The sequence below is a fragment of the Bidens hawaiensis genome, unplaced genomic scaffold, assembly GCF_021521415.1.
Source record: "Bidens hawaiensis isolate Kalapana, Puna unplaced genomic scaffold, B.hawaiensis_p1.1 tig00016461_1, whole genome shotgun sequence".
Lineage (NCBI taxonomy): Eukaryota > Viridiplantae > Streptophyta > Magnoliopsida > Asterales > Asteraceae > Bidens > Bidens hawaiensis.
Genome location: NW_027492509.1, coordinates 11,373 through 31,559, shown reverse-complemented (window position 1 = coordinate 31,559; position 20,187 = coordinate 11,373). Strand labels below are relative to the sequence as shown.

Sequence of the window (20,187 nt, the reverse complement as noted above, 5' to 3'; positions counted from 1 at the left end):
CGAGAAGACCCAGATGTGGTTCGTTCATCTCGAAATCCGTGGAAACATCGTCATGGATCAGGTCAGATTCATTTCATGCTTCGACAACTTTTAGTCTCAATATATGCTAGTTTCGGAATGATAACATTTTCTAGTAATCGTTTTTGTTTGTAGACTCCTTGTTAATGGTTATATTTTAACATTAGGAATGTTTATTCCTATGCTATCATTATTAATTTTAAAAATTTTATCTAGTTAAATAGTAACAGATATAATATCTTGAACTTTAGATAACGCAATCTGTCTCTAAAATTGAACACTTGAAAAATGAAATAAAACTCGATAAATGGTTTTTATAAACATCGGATAGGTGGATTTCATACACACCAATTCCATGTATTGTTTATATATTGTTCATTTGCTCATTTGCATAGTATCGCGAGTATTATAGGCATGTGATGAGATACTATGGCATGACACCTCGAGTATTATAGATATGATGAATGTCATCGCATAAACCCACTGCGGATCAGAAAGATCAATTTTAAAAAGGTACAATGAGTCCAACCAATGTATATCTTACTATGTGCTTGGTTCATATATTTACATGATTTTTCTCTAAGCCCATTGCCTTGCAAGTGAAGAATTTATACTTGTAGGCTCTTGGGTAAACAAGTATTCAAGTGGTATTAGAATGAATCCTTGCCTTATCTTGAAAACCAGATTTCTGGGTGCCTTAAATAGTGTAGTGCATGATAAATATAATAATAAACTTAAACATAAAAACTAAGATAGATTAACCAGTTCGGGTTTAGAGTGGAAAAACAATATCACCTATCGTGGTTGATGTATGATTACGTGTTTGCTGAATTGTTGAAATTTGCTGTCCTTTTGATTATGGTTCACTGCAAGTTCTTTCTCAGGAACAAAAATTATTAATTTAGTGGGATAGTTGATGTGGGTTTGATTATACAAATTAAACACCACTTTCTTTTCCCCATTTCCCGGTCAACTCTTTGTGTCATTAAAAACATTTTTCTAGTCGATGGAGAACGGAGAGGCCTCTTTGAAAAACCATGATCGGAAAAAGGTATGGCTGTCAAGATAAGAAGAGATTGGAGAAATACACGGTAGTAAAGATTGTGGCGTTGGAGTTAAATCTTGTGGCTTTGGATGTGGATGGGGAAGAGGTCGTCAATCCATGAAGAGTAAAGATGTTAATGAACGATTCCAGCAGGATGCCATGTGAGATGTTACAGGGGTGGTGAAACTGATTCTGGTTGAACCAAGAAGAAGGCGACTAAATGCTGCTGTGAGCGAGTTGTAGATAAATAATTAAGGGAGTGATCGATTGTTGGTTGAACCAGTGATTGTTGGTTGAACCAACAATCTACATCAAACATAGATTAGTTCATAAGTACAAAAGTAACACAATAGTTAAATCACAAAACATGTTACATTCATAAATAGGTATACATATATGTTACTCAAGCTGGTAGAACAAATGAACAACAAAATTTCAATTTCAACATCCTGAAAGTGTGACATATATTATTTAACCTCCACAGCAAGATCCACAAGCCGGAAGAGAGCCTAGAGATCATCAAATAGTACCATTAATATCGTCAAATTTTAAAACCGACTATGAAACAATGTAATAAGGAACTTACTGTGGTCTATGCCTCTAACATTGTCCAGCCCACGTGGTGGTCCGCGTGGACCACCACCATACGGGCCGCCTCCAGGACCGCCACCGCCCCAATTCTTGCTGCCACCAGAGCTCTTCTTGTATCCATCAGATTTCTCCATCTACAAATGCAGGGATATGAGTATGAAATATGTAATAACATATTAATCAGTAGGATATTAATAGGAAAAGATTAGGAATTATAAGTTGAGATTACCGAAAACATAGTCATGAAGAACACATGAATAAAATTAATGATAGACCAAAAGAAATCAGTGACAGTTCTCAATCGCCATATGGATCGCTTGGGTTTCACAACACCTGAAAACGGATAGAAATTAACACCAGAAGTAAGGGGCGTAAATGAGCCGAGCCCAAACTCGACTAGGCTCGAATTGGGCTCGTTACGAGCTCTTTTTCCAATGCTCGAGCTCGGATTACGAGTCGTTTTATCAAGCTCTCAGTTCAGCTTGTTCATTATGTATTAATTTTCAAATTTATTCACATTTATTATTATTATTATTATTATTATTATTATTATTATTATTATTATTATTTTAAGAAAAACCTTAACGAGCCAAAGCTGGGCTCGAGCTCGTGTTTGTGTAGCACCTTAAACAAGCCACATCTCAGCTCGGCTAGAACTTGGCTGTGCGGTGCGAAACTAATAAATAGAAGTTTAAAAGAGTTGAACTAAAATAAACACTAGGCTCGTTAAGACTCGATAAGCCTAAACAATCTTCTCATACAAGACTCGACTCTTGAGCTCAAGCCCGATAACGAAACGAACACTATGTGAGGCTCAAGCTCGGCTCTGGCTCGTTAAGGCTCTGCTCGTTTGCACCCCTAATGTCCATAAGTTGAATAAATGTGTCTAATTATTGACACAGACATGAGACAATAAATCATGCCTTGATCAATAATAAGCAACCAAATTCAAACACCTTAAAATATATAAGCTTTTCTGATATTAATATCTATAGCATCGAGTTTTATTTCAACTATAAGAGCGGACGGGGCGGTGCGTGGTGGCCTCCCCGTCACGCGTGATGAGGTAGGCAACACCGCCGCCGGTCCTATGGTCACGCACAAATATCAAATTTGCGTGATGGCCATCATGCTTGGTGGGGGTGTTTTCCAAGAAGAAAGAGCCGTTGGGGGGGTCAATGTAGCCGTTGGGTTCGGAAAATTAAAACCAAACACAATAAACATTATAGATATATCTTCAAAACATACACAAACCCAACTCAAATCCAACTCAAAATCTTCTATTACACACACCATTTTTAACATATCAAATGGAGGGTTCTAAAAAACGTTGGTCGGGTTCAAAGAAAACCCAAACCCGACCAAAGGTTCGACAAAATCTAGGTGAACCGACGAGATTTTGCTTACCAGACGAACCCGACACAAACCAACCTCCCGAACAACAACCTTATTATCCCCAACCTTTTCAACCGTCCCAAAACCAACAACAACGTTATTATCAACCGTCCCAAAACCAATCTTATGAAAACCGACCTTTTAATCCACCTTTTTCTACCCAAAATTACCCAAATAATGCTTTTCAAACTTTTGTATCTCAACCGTCTCAAATGTTTGGCTCTCAACCGTCTCAATTGTTTGGCTCTTAACCGTCTCAAATGTCCGTTGATCCCCTAGACAATAACGATGTTATACATCAATTTGCAAGTGCTTTTCGTCACGATGTGCAAACTTTGGATGAAGATGAATCCGAGGATGAGGAGCCGCATCAAAGAGGTGCTCGGCGTTGGTTGCCCGATGAGGAGGTCGCCTTGACCAAGGCTTATTTACATTGCTCCGAATCAAAAAAACGCTCAAACCAACAAAAAAAAAAGACGCGTTATGGAAACGTATTAAAGAACATTTCTCGCAACTTCCCGGCGCAACCGAACGAAACAAGGATCAAATGATTGGCAAGTGGGGAGATTTGAATCGAAAAATGTCAAAATTTAACGCTTGTTACGTCCAAGAGGTAACTATTTTAGTTTATTTATTTTATAATCTAGTACTTTATTTTTTCAATTTGTTATAAATATATTTTTTTAAATGTTTTGTAGACCCAAACTCCACAAAGCGGAGCGAGCGAGGCGACTATGATAACGAACGCTTTGCGCGAATATGTCTCAGTTTACAAATGTAAGGATTTTCCCCACTTGGATGCGTGGCAGGTTGCGAGACGTCACGCGAAGTGGGTACCGATTCCGTTGGTCGATTTGAACGGACCAACAGCTCCAAGGAAGAAAAGATCTTGTTCAAAAAGATTAAAAACTTCCGAGTCCGGGGACTACACGACGTCAACCGGCGGCTTGTCATGCAACATGCCGAACATGAACTTGAACGAAGAACCCGAAGACAATCCCGACGAAGACATACCCACACCCACACGTCCGAATCGCAAGAAAAGCGGGGAACCGTCAAGACTTGGAAAGGAAGCGGTGGCCGAAAACTTCGCCGAATACAAGTCGGCTAAGATGGAGGAAATGGCCGAGACGAAAGAGCGAAAGAAAGAGGCTCATCTTTTAAAAATGAAGCGTGAGGAGGCGTATATCAACCATTTGAATGAAAAACAAAAAAACACCGATCTACAAATCCTCCTACAACCGCACGACCATCTTGATGAACCCGTTAAATCGCTCCTACTTCAACAAAAACGCGAGATATGCGACAAGTTGGGTTGGGAAGGGCCGTAGGTTTTTTTTTGTCGGTTTTTTTAATTTAGTTGTCTTTGTTTAATGTAATTTTGTTTTATTTTTTATGTAAAATATTATTTTCTTTTTATTTAATTTAGTATTTATTAGAAAAAACGATCACACACCGTCAAACCACATCACCACCCTAGTAAAAAACCATCACATGTGATGGATTTGGGGTTGGTGATGCGGCACCATTTGATTGGATCACACCACATCCACCACTCCTCCCCCTAATAAATTCATCTAATTTATCAAATCAAACACAACTAGTCAATTGAAACATACAGATATGGATAGAAAACACATTATTTGAAGATCATATAGAGAAGAAAAAGTAGCGTACCTCGTTCGACATAAGCCATTGAAGATGATATGCGTGGACTTCGAGAGTCTTCTGTCTTGAACTAAATTGAAGACCCGGTTTAAATACTAAATAGAAGTTTCGAGGAGGGAGAGATTTAACGTGGCGAGTTATTATTGGTCTGGCTGACGTGAAAAGTGGGGGCTTTTTGTACAGATAATGCTAAATTGCCAACCTTCTGTTTTCTTATGTGAATTAAATAAAAACATTTATACATTTATCACTATTTTTCTCTATAATCTACCAACAATCACTTTTAACAAATTAAGGTTTAGCATTCTGTCTCAAATACTTGTACTTTTATCCGTACATATACCTATATTCGTACCGATTTAGCATATTCGGTACGGGTATTTGTTACTCATTTTTGTTGAATTTCGGTACAGGTACAAGCGGGTACATGTATGGGTACGTTTGGTAATTTGTGAATGTTTGGAATATATATGGTTTAAATGGGATTCTTCATATTTAATATATAAAATAAATTTTTCAACCATACTATTATTGAACAAGTACCAAATGTTTCTTCAATATTAAGGGGGTGTTTGGCTAAGCTTTTTCTTTTTGCCTTTTTGTTTTTGGAGGGGTAAAATATTCAAAATACCCCTCCAAAAGCTCCAAATTAAAGCTTTTTTGTGGGGTATTTTAGACATTTTATCCCTCCAAAAGCAAAAAAGCAAAAACAAAAAGCTTAGCCAAACACCCCCTAAATAATATAACATACAAGACTCGAACCAACCAACAAATCACTTAAAATCGGCGATCAGATTAGGGTTCTTCAATACCATCTTATCATTAAATCGGCGACCAATTTGGTACTTGTATTAATTTGGTACCCGTCACGTACATGTGCAAGTACCGATACTAAAACTAATTCAGGTTGTTTGTTACTCGTACTAATATCGGTTTCAAGATCGTCGAAGATTTGAAAATAAAAAAGCAAACTGGTACAAAAAAGGGTACCATACCAAAATACCCGTACCCGCACCATAGGAATGAGAGCGGGACCGTACCGGTACCGAACGGTCCCGGTCCCGAAAATCGCAGATTCTTGGTACCGGTACCGGTATTTAAGGTAAAATTTCGGGAAATTTCGGGAAATACCGGTCCCGTACCGTACCGGTACCGGTACCAGTCCCGAATTTGCCCATCCCTACCGAAAAATTTGGTACGAGTATTGGTACATGTATTTATTGATTTTTGGTACGAGTACAATGGGATATAAGTACAGTACGGATACAGGTGTTGTCCCAAGCTCATTCATATAACATATATTAAAAAAATTTGGTTTTGGAAAACTGTTTTATATTGTTTTTCCAGTTTTAAGTTTTTGTTGTTTTTGGCTTCCGTTTTCTTATGTTTTCCCATTTAAGCTTGAGCATTTTTCAGTTTTGACTTAATCGTTTTTGTTAATCAATAACTAATTGTTTATGAAACATTTTGGCTAAAAGTATAAAATACATTGTTTACACTGTGTATTAAATTTTTTAAATAATTTAAAATAAAAAATAAAAAATAAACTACGTTTAATTCGAGTTTTTGGGTTTTATTTATATGCATAACCAAAACCAGACCAATAGTGTGGTTTTGACGAAACATAAACCAAATTGTAGGTTTTTATTTAAGTTTGGTTATTTCGGTTGAGGGTTTCAGATCGGTTTTTTGGTTTTCTTGCACACCCCTTGATAAGCGTAATTTTTTATACATATCATTTTAATTGTTAATTTTACAAATCTTACAACTTACAACTCATCTTGAGACGAACCATTTTATCATACAAAACCTATCCGTTTATAATTATCTTATCGTTCAAAAAAAATTTATAATTATCTTGGTAACTAGGGAGAATGGTAAAATACATTGGGCTGGACTACTGTATGATTTGCTTTAATAGGTCCAACTGTCCAACTCCAGTAGGGCTCGTATAGATTTCAGGCCCAAATATGATGGATATGTTCAATGTTCGTAACTTAGTATATATATATATATAGGAGATTGATCAAATACAAAATTAAAAACCGTACTAAACTTATAAATCAAAGAATTGGCCGGTGGCAATTTTGTAATTAATCAAACACAATTTTATAAGTCAACAATCACATGTAATCTTATAACTAAAGTAATAAAAACATACAACTAGAGTAATTTTACATGGAATATCTTCTTCCCCACATCCTTTTTTTGCTTCTTCTCCACATCCTTTTTCACCATATCTTTCTTTTGCTTCTGTTTCTTCATCATTACATATTTAATAACCTATTTTTTCTTTATCAGTAGCCTTTTTTGATACTCTAAGGGCATGTTTGGGATTCCTTATTTACACCTCCTTATACCTTATATAGGGAGTTTTTTATAAGTTACAAAATCTCAACTTATGAAAACTTCTTATTCCTTCTTTAAAATGTTTAATAGTTATATTACCCAAACACTACTTTAACCTATAAAAGTGAATAAGTTATAAGGAGGTAAAAATAAGGAAACCCAAACACCCCCTAATATTTGCAATGGTAGCTTCTTCTCCATCATCATCTAAAACAATAGGTGATGATTCATCATTGGAATATCTACAAGCCATTTTCACATATATTATTTCACTCTTCCTCCTTTTCACGATTTAATTAACATTACAAATAGTTAGTTAAAAACATTTTAATAATTACTCTACTTATACATACTAAATACTATATATACAAAACAACTTCTACAACTACACTACAGCCTAAGAACATATTGCAAAAGCCATAACAGACAAGTTGTACACAAAAAACAAATACTTAGAACACATGCTAATAATTACTTTACTTATACATACGAAATACATTATATACAAAACAACTACTACAACTATGACAACTACTCTAATCACGAAAATAAGTACACTATAGCTATTACAAAAGCCATAAACAGACAAGTTGCACATAAAAAACAATTACTTAGAACCCACGTTAATAATTACTCTACTTATGCATATTAAATACACTATATACAAAACAACTATTACAACTATGACAATTACTCTAGTAATGAAAATAATTACACTACAGCTAAGAACATATTACAAAAGCCATAAAAAACAAGTTGCACACAAAAAAACAACTACTTAGAACACATGTTAATAATTACTTGATATACATAGAAATATACATCTTTTCGGCATCAAATAATCTCGAAAACAGTAATTTCTATCAAATAACATAGCATAAAAGACTACTTATCTTAATAAAATATAATTACAGGTGAAACCAAGCCCCAAACGAAGAAACAAGCAAAAAAGACGAAGAAAAACAGAAGAAAACTGACACATGTCATAAAAATACACGGGACCGTGCATCAGCAAGCACGGGGCCGTGGTCACCTTTCAGAAAAGATAAAACAAATCTGGCACATGTCATACAAATACACGGGGTCGTGCTTACGTAAGCACGGAGCCGTGCCTCACACTCCATATTGCCTATAAATAGTGGCTCATTATGCATTCATTTGGTGTGCCTTGAAAAGAGTTCTATCCGGTTTAGCATCACCCAAAAACAACAACTTAAAATGCTACTTGACAAAATTTAAGCAAAAAATATACCGATATTAAAAAGAAATATATGTTAACAATCTACCTATATAATAAAATAATGGGTTTTTCAAAAACTTTTACTTTTATATTTAACAAGGTTTCTTTAAAGTGTCACATGGAAATCCATAATCTATTTTTAAATATTTTAATTCCAATTTAATTCCAATTCAAATTTTAATAACCCGAATCATGTTCAAGCACACAATTAACATCTTCTAATCCCAGCAATCATCTAAACAGGTAACTATCAAGCATTTGTAATTCAGTTCACATATTGAATTTTCTCATCTAAACAAATTCAATCCTATTTTTGGTTTCAATTGGATTTAATCGATTGACCTTCACATCACAGGTTCAATCGATCAAGCTTTGCAATTCTGTTCACATGTTCAATTGATTAATCTTCGCAAATAAGATTACATGTAATTCTAATTATGTAATCCGATTCACTTATTTTATTGACCTTGGAATTTCAGTTGAAACCATAATTCTAGAATCAACAATATCAATTTTATAATATAAATCTGACTCTAAACCAACCGTAAGCTATGAGAAATCTAGTATTGCTTCTTTGAATAACTATTGCCTATTTTTGTGGGACTCGAGCTTACATCAATTTGAAAGACAGCTACGGGGTGCGACAGTAGTCTAAGAAACATTAGTGCGCAACATGTTATATAACTTGGGTTATATCATGGAGAAACTAATAAAACACTTTTCTTTGTAATTACAATATGGAGTATATAAAACCCTTTGTCTTAGAAACCCGGTTTCCTTTTAAGTTACAAACCCTGATTTCAAATAACCGGTTACACATGTGAAAATGTTATTTAGTTGTTGATATTTTGTAGTAGTGTGCATTTATGTTATTTTGCACAGGCTCTATTTAAAGTTGAAAGGAGAACATGCTGGAATGACAGATTGAATAATTTCTACTTCATGTCCACAAGTAGATTGAGCACACCATAATAATAAAACGTCACACAACATACAACAAATAAATCCTGTTTTATACATACCTTAAAATCTTACATAGTAGTTTTTCAGCAAACATGGTTTATGTCTTTATGATTAGATACAATAGCCAAATAGTCTTGAGCAAGCATACCACACACTTGATTGTTGGTTTTTTATTAGTTTCTTAATTTCTTAATTAATATATGATTAACATGATCATTATCCATAATCGCGTAAGCGTTGATGGGTCACCAGGTGAGCACCTTAAGAAGGAAAGCACCTCATGTGGCATGAATATATCGGCTGCAGACTTAGATCAAGCTCATTAGTCCTCCCATCAGGTCCTTCACTACTACTACCACCACCTTGGTTGTAATCTCCCCTACATCACATATATAAACAAATTAAACATAATTAAGACATTCCTGATTTTGGTATTAACTAAAAAAATAATATCAAGGTTTTCTCACTAGAAGAGCATTTGTTATTCAAAAAGATGACTACCCCATATTGATCGTGGGAGGTGGCTGCGGCATGAGGAAGGTTGTATCGTGGTCGACATAGTTATGCATTTCCCATTGAGTGCTTTGTGGTGGTATTGTCTTGTCTTTCTCCTTCTCCTTAATCTATTCATTTAATGAGGGTTTAGTATCATTAAATTGCAATATGAGACAAATTTCGGATAACATACATTGGACCATAACTCACTTTCTTTGTCAAAGTAGTGTTCTGCTCCTGTATGGCCTTTCCCTGGTGGTTGTATTCGTTATGCATTAGAATAAGGATGAAGTACTTAAAAACCATATATTGAAAATGGATATTTGATATTATATCATGCTTTCCTTTTCTCAGTGTATCTTTGTATGTTTTCTTCAATTGTTGTGTTGAAGAGCATATTTCAATCTATATATACAAATTTTTGCTAGACATGATTCATGATGCTAATGTAAGGTAAATAGCCAGAGTTTCAAAATTACGAATAAGCTAGCATATGAAGGTGTTTACTAAAAACAGGTAATTTCTACGGACAATATGGTCGCAACTTTTGCTACGAATTAGCTACTACGAAACATATATTGCTATGGTTTAGCTTTGGATACTTCATCACAAATGAAATTCATAGCGAAACCATGAAAATAAGTATTTAAAGAAAACATCAACAAAGCCGTAGCAAACTTAAGAGTTTTGCCACGGCATGAATATATATCCGTAGCTACAGTTTAGCTACGGATACTCCATCGCATATGAATTTCGCAGTAAACTCTGTAGCAAAGAGAAAATAAATATTTTAAAAATAATAAAACAAAATCGGTAGCAAATACTGAGAAATAACAATTTCAAAAATGTCAAAAGTAATTTAATAAAATCTGTAACAAATTACATAGCAATATCAAAGAAATAAATATCTAAAAGTAATTAAATTAAATTGTTTAATGAAATGTGTTGTAACCTTATAGAAGTTTTTATTAGAAATACATAATTAAAAATAATATAATATATTTCTTTGCAGAATCCGTAGCAAAATAGGAAATAAATAATTAAAAAATAACTTATGTATGTATATGTATATTATGTACTCACTACATAGGGAATTATGAAGTTGTTTTAGACTTTTAAGTTGAGTTGGGACAATGTTTAAGTAATTACTAGTGTATTTTTCTTGCCTAAAATATACATTATTGTTTGTATTTTGGTAACCCTAACAGGATTAGCTACTTATTAAATCAATAAGAAAAGAAAAAGAGGCACACCTTTTTCTGAAGCTCGGAGATTGATTCATGCAGGAGTTGGTTCTACAAGGCAAAACACCGTCAAATGAACCCATCATCTAGAAATATACAATAACAAAATAAATATTTTACATGTGTACATACGAACCTTTCGTGTTCGAATATTCTTGAGACCAGTATCAAGCTGTTGTTCCAGATTTTGGATTTCTTTCAAGCTCAATGACTCAATATCTTCACCCATATAGTGCCTAAACATTTAAATAAACAACCAACTCCAAGCAATTAGTTTCTTTCCTATATCAATAAAACCTTTAGTTTTTACAAAATAAAATTGCTTTTGAAAAAAGAAAAAAATTAATCTCTTTTAACAAAATAAAAAATAATGTTACCTGTGATTTCTTTGTAAAAGCTCAGCCCTAGATTTGAGTTTGTTGTACTCTAGAGTCCAGCTTCTCTGTGAATATATAAAGATTTAATATCATCAAGTGAAAGTAAAACAAATTGCTAAATTTAAAACTCATTTAAATGTAACTAGACAAAAACATCAGTCATGAGTGAAATTCAGGAATCAGGTACAAAAACTGATTTTTTGTAGGGAGAATAACTGAATTTGAGCTAGGATAGTACCGGAGTAGTATCTGCTGCGACTAGTTGTCTCTCAGTATAAGAATATCGCTCATATCGCTCCAAGATGCTGTCCATGCTGTGACAAGTCATAACCGGAATGTTATATGAATTTACAAGTCTAATTTATGTTGTCCTAAACAATGGTATATGATCGATTGACATGAACACGCACAAAGATTTTTTTAAGCAACCTGCATCAACTCTTTTACTTTGTTAATATATTCAACGACTCAAATTTTCATGATAATTACAAAGTTCAAATCAGTGCATCTTGATGTGATGTTGATGTAGCATATCATGATGATCACATCAAGATGTTGATATTGATATCAAAATAATCAAAACAATGTTGGTACTTGGTAGTGACAAATGATTGTGAGCTTGAGAGGTTTTCATTAATGCATCATTGTCATCAAGAGAGGTGAGCATTAGCCATAGCTATTGGCCTCTTGTCAATATAATCAAGAGGCCGATCCATTATATAGACTTCTCCTTTGACATGGAGTTGGGCGTTTTCATGATAACTCTGAGGTTAATGTTGATATGACATATCAATATATTGAAACTGATAACTGAAGAGACATATCTTGGATCCTTTTATTTATATTGTTATAAATTATATATAAAGAGGATAAAAAAAAACAAACTGAAGAGAGGAAACCCGAGTACCCAACCATGTTGAATGTGACAAACAAAGTTAGCATGGTGGGAAGTCATTAAGTCAAAACAATAGGTTATGAAGAACACGGGTATGAGAGTAGAAGTGGAAGTGGAAGTGGAAGTGGATAAACTAACCAACACATAAGTGTTAAAAATCACACTGGAATTGAAGAACTCACATTATTTTCTTTTTAGGTGAGAGAATGATGAGTGAATAGAGTAAAGAGACCAGTCCATAGCTTATAAACAAAATCAATACCATTCTATGTTTCGTTGCGAATATATCATTCTTTGTTTATTTAAGTTAAGAATAAATATATTTTGACTACATAATTCATATTCTGATTGCATTTTCTTTTTCATTTAAGGTAATAATAAATGTGTGGTAACTGAACTTAGTATTTCAGAAATCAATTATTTAAGGATCTTTGTAATGTTTGATTGTTTGTGACGAGGGCTACATACGAGACGCGCCGAGCTCTTCGATCTATATTTTTAAAGCTTGAGCTCGACTCGTGAGTGGTATTTCAAACTTGAATTTGGCTCAGGCTCGATTCGTTTACTATTTATTATTTAACTTATATACTTCTTAACAATTTATATGTAATTTTTTCAATTAAAATGTAATATATATTTAGTTATATTTTGTTAATTTATTAATTATGATATACATACATTTACATGTAAATATATATATATATATATATATATATATATATATATATATATATATGTATGTATATACTAGCTTGTATCCATCGTATTACGTGGTTGTCTTATATTATTCATTTTCTAATATTTATATATTTTTTTAGAATTTAATTTTATTTATTTTAAGAAAGTTAATAATATACTTATAGTGTTTGATGATGAAAGGATATCACAAATAAACGAAATATTATAACCTGTTTAAAAGATATCTAAGTTTGATGAGACTCATTACCCGTTTATAATTTTTTTTACTATAAGATTGTTTCTTAATTATAAATAATATATTTAAAAAAACGAATATTAATTTTTAGTATATCCCAATTTTATAGGATTTTCATATCAAATATTTGGTAAGATCAATTTTTAATTTAATGAGATATAATGACCCGTTTAAGGGCTATCTACGTTTGGTGAGATCCATATACCCGTGAATTCGGGTTAAATGCATGAGAAGCATCTATTTACAAATAAATCAATCTAGTGATTTGAGAGAATTTGGGAGCAACCAGAGAGCTTTTAAAGGTTTCGTTTATATATAATTAAGATATTATAGGAATTGTATAAATGACAAACTGGTTTAGGCTTGCGAGCCGGCTCGAGTTTGTTAAGTGAAGCTCGAGCTCGAGCTCAGTTATTAAGCGGGCTTACTTTTAGGCTCGAGCTCGTTTAAACTCGGCTCGATCAAGCTTTTTCACGAGCCGATCTCAAGTAGCTCGCGGACAGCTCAGCTTGTTTGCACCCCTATTTGTGACAAGTTTTGGTGGATGCTGCTAAACGTTTGTTTTAACGACTATTAGAAAACAGGGCTTCATAGACGGACAATTCCGTAAAATTCCACCTATGAAAGTTATTACCAACAAGAATATGTCTGTGATGCTCCAACTAGCGGATACTCTTTTCAAAGAGAAAACCGATAGATTTTACTGACGCCACGTCTTTGGCTAAAATTTAATCGTTTCCCAAAGTTTTTCTTTTCGGTGATACATCAGTAACTAGTTGTTTTTATATATACATAAAATAAAATTTGAAATTTTAGCCTAAAAAACCAATAAAATCTTCAAATTATATATTATTATCAGCGTTGTATACGAACCAAATGTTTAATGAACAGTTCATGAACCGTTCAGTGGAAAGTTCGTTTATGTTCATTCGTTTAGTAAATAAACGAAGATGAACAGAGCCCTCGGTCGTTCAATTGTGTTCGTGAACGTTCGGTAATGTGTTCATGAACGTTCGTTCATGTTCGTTTGTATATTTTGTTCATGAAAGTTTTCTATGCATTTATTTACTTTATCTAAACACTTTATATTCTTTACTTTACTACCCGAAACCATATTCTCACATTGCTTTTGCGTTGTTTCCAATTTCTTTCTCATTATTCACATTAATGAATGCATCGATCTCAATCTTTAGTCTTCGAAGGTTTTATTTATGTTAGTTTGTGTTCGTAAACACAGTATTTTTTTAGCAAACAAAGCCTTGTTCGTGTATGGTCGGTTCTTTTATAGCCCTAACTATTACGTGTAAAGTCATCCTTGAGTCATTAACTATTACTTTTTGTTTGCTTAATTATGGATATCAATAGAGTTGAAGGAATCTGTTCAGAATGAGGATAATCAGAATAAAGTAGAGATCAAACAAACTCAATAGGACACGGAGAAATAAACAACACAAAAAAAATGGATTATGTGATTGAACATGGTCATTGAAACTTCACTTGAATTAACTCAACATGATACAAATAAGTCAGACATAAATCACTGTTGAAGGAATATAAAATAAGAAAAGCCAATGGACTTGCAATGATGATCATCATGATTGTATGTTCCATAGTTGAAGAACACTGACACAGGAATAAGGAATCAAAAAACTACTGTGTCTGCATGAAATATCTATCCTTCAACATCAGCAATTAAGGTAGATGAGAGAATAATAGTGGTCCCAGAATTTAAACCACATGTTATTAGGTATATATTAGTATATTACCTTTACAAATATTGAGTTGCGCACCGTTACAACTATGATTTTGCTGTTTTAAATTAAAACATAAAACATCAGGGGTATAAACATGGAGGCGCTTAAGGGCTTTCTATGACTGGGTTGGGCAAGGTGATGGTGACCGTTTGCTATTGGGTCACCCTGTACAAAATACCTAAATAATTCTCTATTTGTTGTTCGTTCAAAAAAAAGTGGTATAAATACCCAAAACAAACAAGGAAGGTGTCCCTGAAGGAAAAATAATAGCTATTTCATTATTAAAGATTAACAATGTAAGGCTTTGAGACTTGTGATATCATATGGCGAAACTTATAATATATTTATGGCCAAGATAATAAATAAAATGGGCAGGAAATCCGGATACGAGACGAGAGCTTTGGTGTGCGCGTTTAGCTTCAACGTGGAGGAGATCTTCTAATATTTGTGTTAGGTTATAAATAGAGACATGTATTATCTATGTATGTGTGTGTTTTGTATGGTGAAATCACCGACTCAAGGGGAGCTCATCTTAGATGGGGTTGGTGTTCATATTGATCATTTTTACTGATTATGAGATCGATTGTTTTCTGTATTATCTTTATATATTTTTTGTCCGGTCGTATGATTTCACACACTCGTCTTGAACATTTATTAAGAACAAAATCTGTTCGCTGTCGGATCCAGTTTCGGGACCTACAAAGAATATATATGTACATAACTAAGGGAAAGGGTGGAGGACGATAAAGGCGTTGTTCATGTTATTTTTTGGGTTTTGGGTTTTTACGGTTCAGGTTATTCGCCTTTTTTGTCAAAAAAAAGTGACCTGATAATTGACTCATATACATTCTGGTTCGTCAGGTTCGGGTTAGGTCCGGGAAAATGTAAAGTGAAAAGAAAAGTATATTTATTCACAACATATCATTATGCTACTAAATTAATATCATAAATATCCAAACATCATATAATAATTCGATATTAGTTCAAAACGCCCAAAACTAACTATAAAACATAATATTTCAAGTACCGAAGACTCCGAACCAAAATACATCCATAAATTACAAAAGACAATTAACGTTGGGGTTGTTTTCAGGTTTCGTGTTTCGGATTGTTCAGGTCGGGTAGCTCGGGTTTTTTGTTAAGAAAAAAAGACTCGATAACCAACCCATTTAAGGTTCGGGTTGGCTAGCTTTGGGTTTTCGGTTCGGCCGGATTTGGGCAGCTACGGTATTCGGATACAGTTAAAAAGCACACCCCTAGATGACGAAGAAAAATTGAGAAGATGCCGATGATAAAATAAGTTTTTTTAAATGCCAATAGAAATGAAGAAAATACTTCATCCTTCCCATTAAAAGTATCCATATTTTTTTGTCCCATTTCACATGTACACTTTCAAAATTAATTAGCTAATTTTCAAATTTACCCTTAAACGCACACAACTAATATTAATAAACAATATTGGTGAACCCAATTTCCAGGAACATTATTGTCATTTGGTAAGCAAATAAAATTAATCATTCAATCTAAAATAAACTTTGTGTTTTTCAAACTATGATACTTTTAATGGAACAGATGAAGTAGTTACTTTAGAATTAAATCTGGATGTTGGTAGGAAGATACATGTTAATGGTTAATGCATGTATAGTAAATGTAGCGATATTAAATTATCATTAGGCCACTCATATATTAAACTAGGTCACTTGACGTCTTGTTCTTGAGTTTTTTAACCAAGGAAAGAAAATGAAAAGAGAGAGAAGGATAAGAAAGGGAAGGGAATGAAATTTTTTTTAATTAGGTGTGTTCTTGAGTTAGAAGGAAATTAGAGGAAAGGAAAGGATAACTATGTTATCCTTAGTAATCATCTAATTTTTTAGAGGATAATTTATTGGGCAAAAACATCAATTTAATCCCTTCTAACTCATGCTACTTCTTTCCTTTCCATCCTAAAAAAAAAACTCAATAACACCCATTTTTTTAACTATCATTAGTTTTCCTTTCCTTTCCCTCCTTAAAAAAACTCAAGAACAATTTTCAATCATGTTTAATTTAGAGCTTTTGCACATTATCTAACAATTGTTGTTTTCTTTTTTTTCCCTCACAAACTCCATTGTTTCTCACCAAAAACCGGTGTAAACATGGCATAGTTGGTGATTCATAGACTAGTTTCAATATATGTGTAGCCAAAATGTTGTAATTTGACTACTTAAATCGGATGCAATAAAATTATCTTAGGTCCCATTCTTTTAACTTGAGAAATATTATAATTATATGACAGACTTTTGATTTTCAAAATAACTCCTTGGGCTTAAAGCGAAAAGGCGACCACTAATTAAGACGATGGGTATAACGCTTCAAGCGTATATATAGTATTTCAAAGGGAGAAAAGTTCGGATCGGCTACCATATCTCTCAATCAACCCATAAGAGAGATGGGATGATGAGAAGGCTACAGGAATTCACTTGATGGAGATGTAGATGGAGAAAGTTGTGGGACACAATAGAGAAGTTGGGATGGAGAAATGGATCCAGGACTGCTTTAAACAATAAAACTCTAAAAGTGACTTCCTTTGTGGAAATTATATGTTCATGATGTAGACAATTCTTGTATCTAAGAGGTACTTAATATGTCATACCTAGAACTTTTTTTGTATTTTTATTTATTTATCTTATTATCTTATTCTTTATTGTTTAAAATTTAACAAGTGTCGGGTTTTATCCGGTGAATCCCTCAATAGGTGGACACCTAGGAGCTTCGTCCGTCCGGACTAGTGTAGTAGTATTTTCAACACCTAACTCTCCCCATACGTGAAGCTTTTTGGCTTTGATCCCGACTTTTGAGACCAAAACGTTTCAGAAAGCCTATCGCTTTTTCAAAATAAGACGACACTAGAAGAGTTCTGAGGGATATATATATACGAATACCATGGTACACACGAATACTAGGATGCTATTTCCCAGAGATGGTCATCTATAGAGGGGAAGATATCCGGAAACATTGGATATTATCTACCAGTTCCTTTTAACATTTACAACCAAGAAAATATCTAAACAAAATAAAGTGATCACAAGCATCAAGAAATTAAGGCGCACACACTAAAATTCTAGTTCTTGAACAAGAGGAAAACAGACTGTATAGAAAGTTTTTTATAAAAGCGAAAAATGTCCGTATAAAACATATGATCACTCCTAATGAGAAACTTATGCTAAATCAAGAAATTTATTCCATATCATTTAGTTTTGAAATTATCTTATATTGATGTTGCCTAATCTTGTTTATCAAAAAGGAATAGTGTAAGCCTGATCCCCTTTCTCTTCCTAGTCTTTTTTTTAAGATTAGGCGTACATATATATATGTAACGCTTATGATGATAACCTCTTTTATACTAAAGTTTCATTAGTCATTAATCTTTTTTTAAATTAATAATCTCTAACAAATATTATGTGTACAAACACGTCCCAGGTTGCTAAATATTGACTCCTGGAGTAGGTCTAAAATATGTACAAAAGAATATACATAGATTCTCTTTACAAGTCACAAAACCTTCAAATCATAGTCTTAAAAAAATTGTCTAGTAAAAAAATGACATGAATTTCCAACTCAGCTTTTAATACATTAAAAGTGAATACGGAGTAATGGATTCAAGATGAAAAGATAGATCATCAGGTTTTATTTATGGTCAAAAGGGTTTTATTTGTAAAAGAAAATAATAAACTGAAACTTGAAATCATTTGATTTCTTGCTATATAAACAATATTAACACATATCAAAAAACTAAAATGAAATTTAGAAAATACACAGATACAAACATATATATGTATTTGTGTATGTATAAGTATTTGGTTTACATCTGATATTTTTTCCCTTTTAGATGAAACAAATCAAATCTGCTTTTTATCATAAAGATGACTCTAAACATGTAAATGCAACTATTTCGTACGAGGTAATTCGTACCGATTCTTTCTAAATTTTTCATGAAGATGGTAAAGATATACCAACTCATAAAATAGAATTTTTCATCAAAACAATTATTAAATCAGGAAACTAAATCAGAAAAAAAGTAAAGAGATTAAACTAAACTAACAAAAAAGCTTTTTGTTTGTGATTATTAATCTCTGAAAGAGATCAGATTCTTAAATCTTTAATCAAGATATTCATTTAAAAGTACGTACAAGAAAAGTAAAAATTTAATGAAAAAGTTGAAAACCAAGTGAAAACTGAAGGTTGTATATATTGTCCACTGTTGGATCAGTTTATCCATCAGATCACTGTTGGATCAAAACTAAATTGATAGAAGATGATACATAAAATACAACAGTACATTGAAAACATAATAATTTCCTCAGATCTGAGCTGATTGGACATCTTGTTTATTTATGATCAAGAAAAATTATAATAAGATTCAATTATTATTTAATTATTTGTTTTTCTTTTTAGGTTTAATTGTATTTGTTTTTGGAAAGAAAAGTGTATATTGATAGAATATTGTTGGAATATTGTTACAGATTTAGAACCCTAATAGAAACAAGAATACACAAAAAAAGTAGATTTATTAAAGAGGAAAAGAAAGTGTACCAAGAGTCAGTTGAAAACTCAAAGAGCTTTCCTTTGTTGGAGAAGACAATTAAAGCAACTTCAGCATCACAAAGAACTGAGATCTCATGGGCTTTCTTCAATAAGCCACCTCTCCTCTTTGAGAAAGTAACTTGCCTGTTGATCTTGTTCTCTATCCTCCTTAGTTGTACCTTACCTCTCCCCATCTCTATGTTCAGAAAACCAAACAAACCAAATCCAGAGACTAAAGATACTCTTGGCTACAAAAGGAAAGCTGTTAATTTGTTGTTGTTGGGTAAGTAGTTGCTTTTCGTGTTACACTGAACCCTTACTTTTTTCACTAATGAACTTGGAACACCCTTGGGTTCTATGTTTCAGCAAAAGGGGGAAGAAGTTATTAAATAAATGAAATGTTTTACACCTGATCTAACAACTTATATGCCAAGGGAGTTATGTCCTAGTATTGTTGGCAGGTATCAACAAATTACATCAAGAATTAAAATTTTGCTTGTTCCTTACAATAATAATAATTGTACTCTAAGGGATAGGTCTAGAAAAAGATGTACTCACCTTTTCAAATGGGTTATTTTGTAATGGTAACTTGGTTAGAAACTGGACTAAACTAAAACGAGTATAACTTTGGTATAGTTTAAAGTTACGGGCGATTA

At 33.1% G+C, this 20,187-nt stretch overlaps 2 protein-coding genes across 2 annotated transcripts; both read right to left on the bottom strand.

The window, feature by feature from the left end:
* Positions 1–1,397: 1,397 nt before the first annotated feature.
* LOC143551536 (uncharacterized) lies at positions 1,398–4,848 on the bottom strand. Its single transcript, XM_077041941.1, has 4 exons — positions 4,727–4,848; positions 1,884–1,987; positions 1,650–1,788; positions 1,398–1,572 (listed from the first exon to the last, which is right to left on the bottom strand). The coding sequence occupies exons 1-4, from the start codon at positions 4,743–4,745 to the stop codon at positions 1,535–1,537; spliced, it is 300 nt and encodes a 99-aa protein (XP_076898056.1). The 5' UTR covers positions 4,746–4,848; the 3' UTR covers positions 1,398–1,534.
* Positions 4,849–9,298: 4,450 nt separating this feature from the next.
* Positions 9,299–19,938, bottom strand: LOC143551535 (agamous-like MADS-box protein AP1). The gene is made up of 8 exons (XM_077041940.1): positions 19,541–19,938; positions 11,624–11,699; positions 11,386–11,450; positions 11,145–11,244; positions 11,018–11,059; positions 9,975–10,016; positions 9,771–9,892; positions 9,299–9,648 (listed from the first exon to the last, which is right to left on the bottom strand). The coding sequence occupies exons 1-8, from the start codon at positions 19,723–19,725 to the stop codon at positions 9,531–9,533; spliced, it is 750 nt and encodes a 249-aa protein (XP_076898055.1). The 5' UTR covers positions 19,726–19,938; the 3' UTR covers positions 9,299–9,530.
* Between the last annotated feature and the right edge of the window lie 249 nt (positions 19,939–20,187).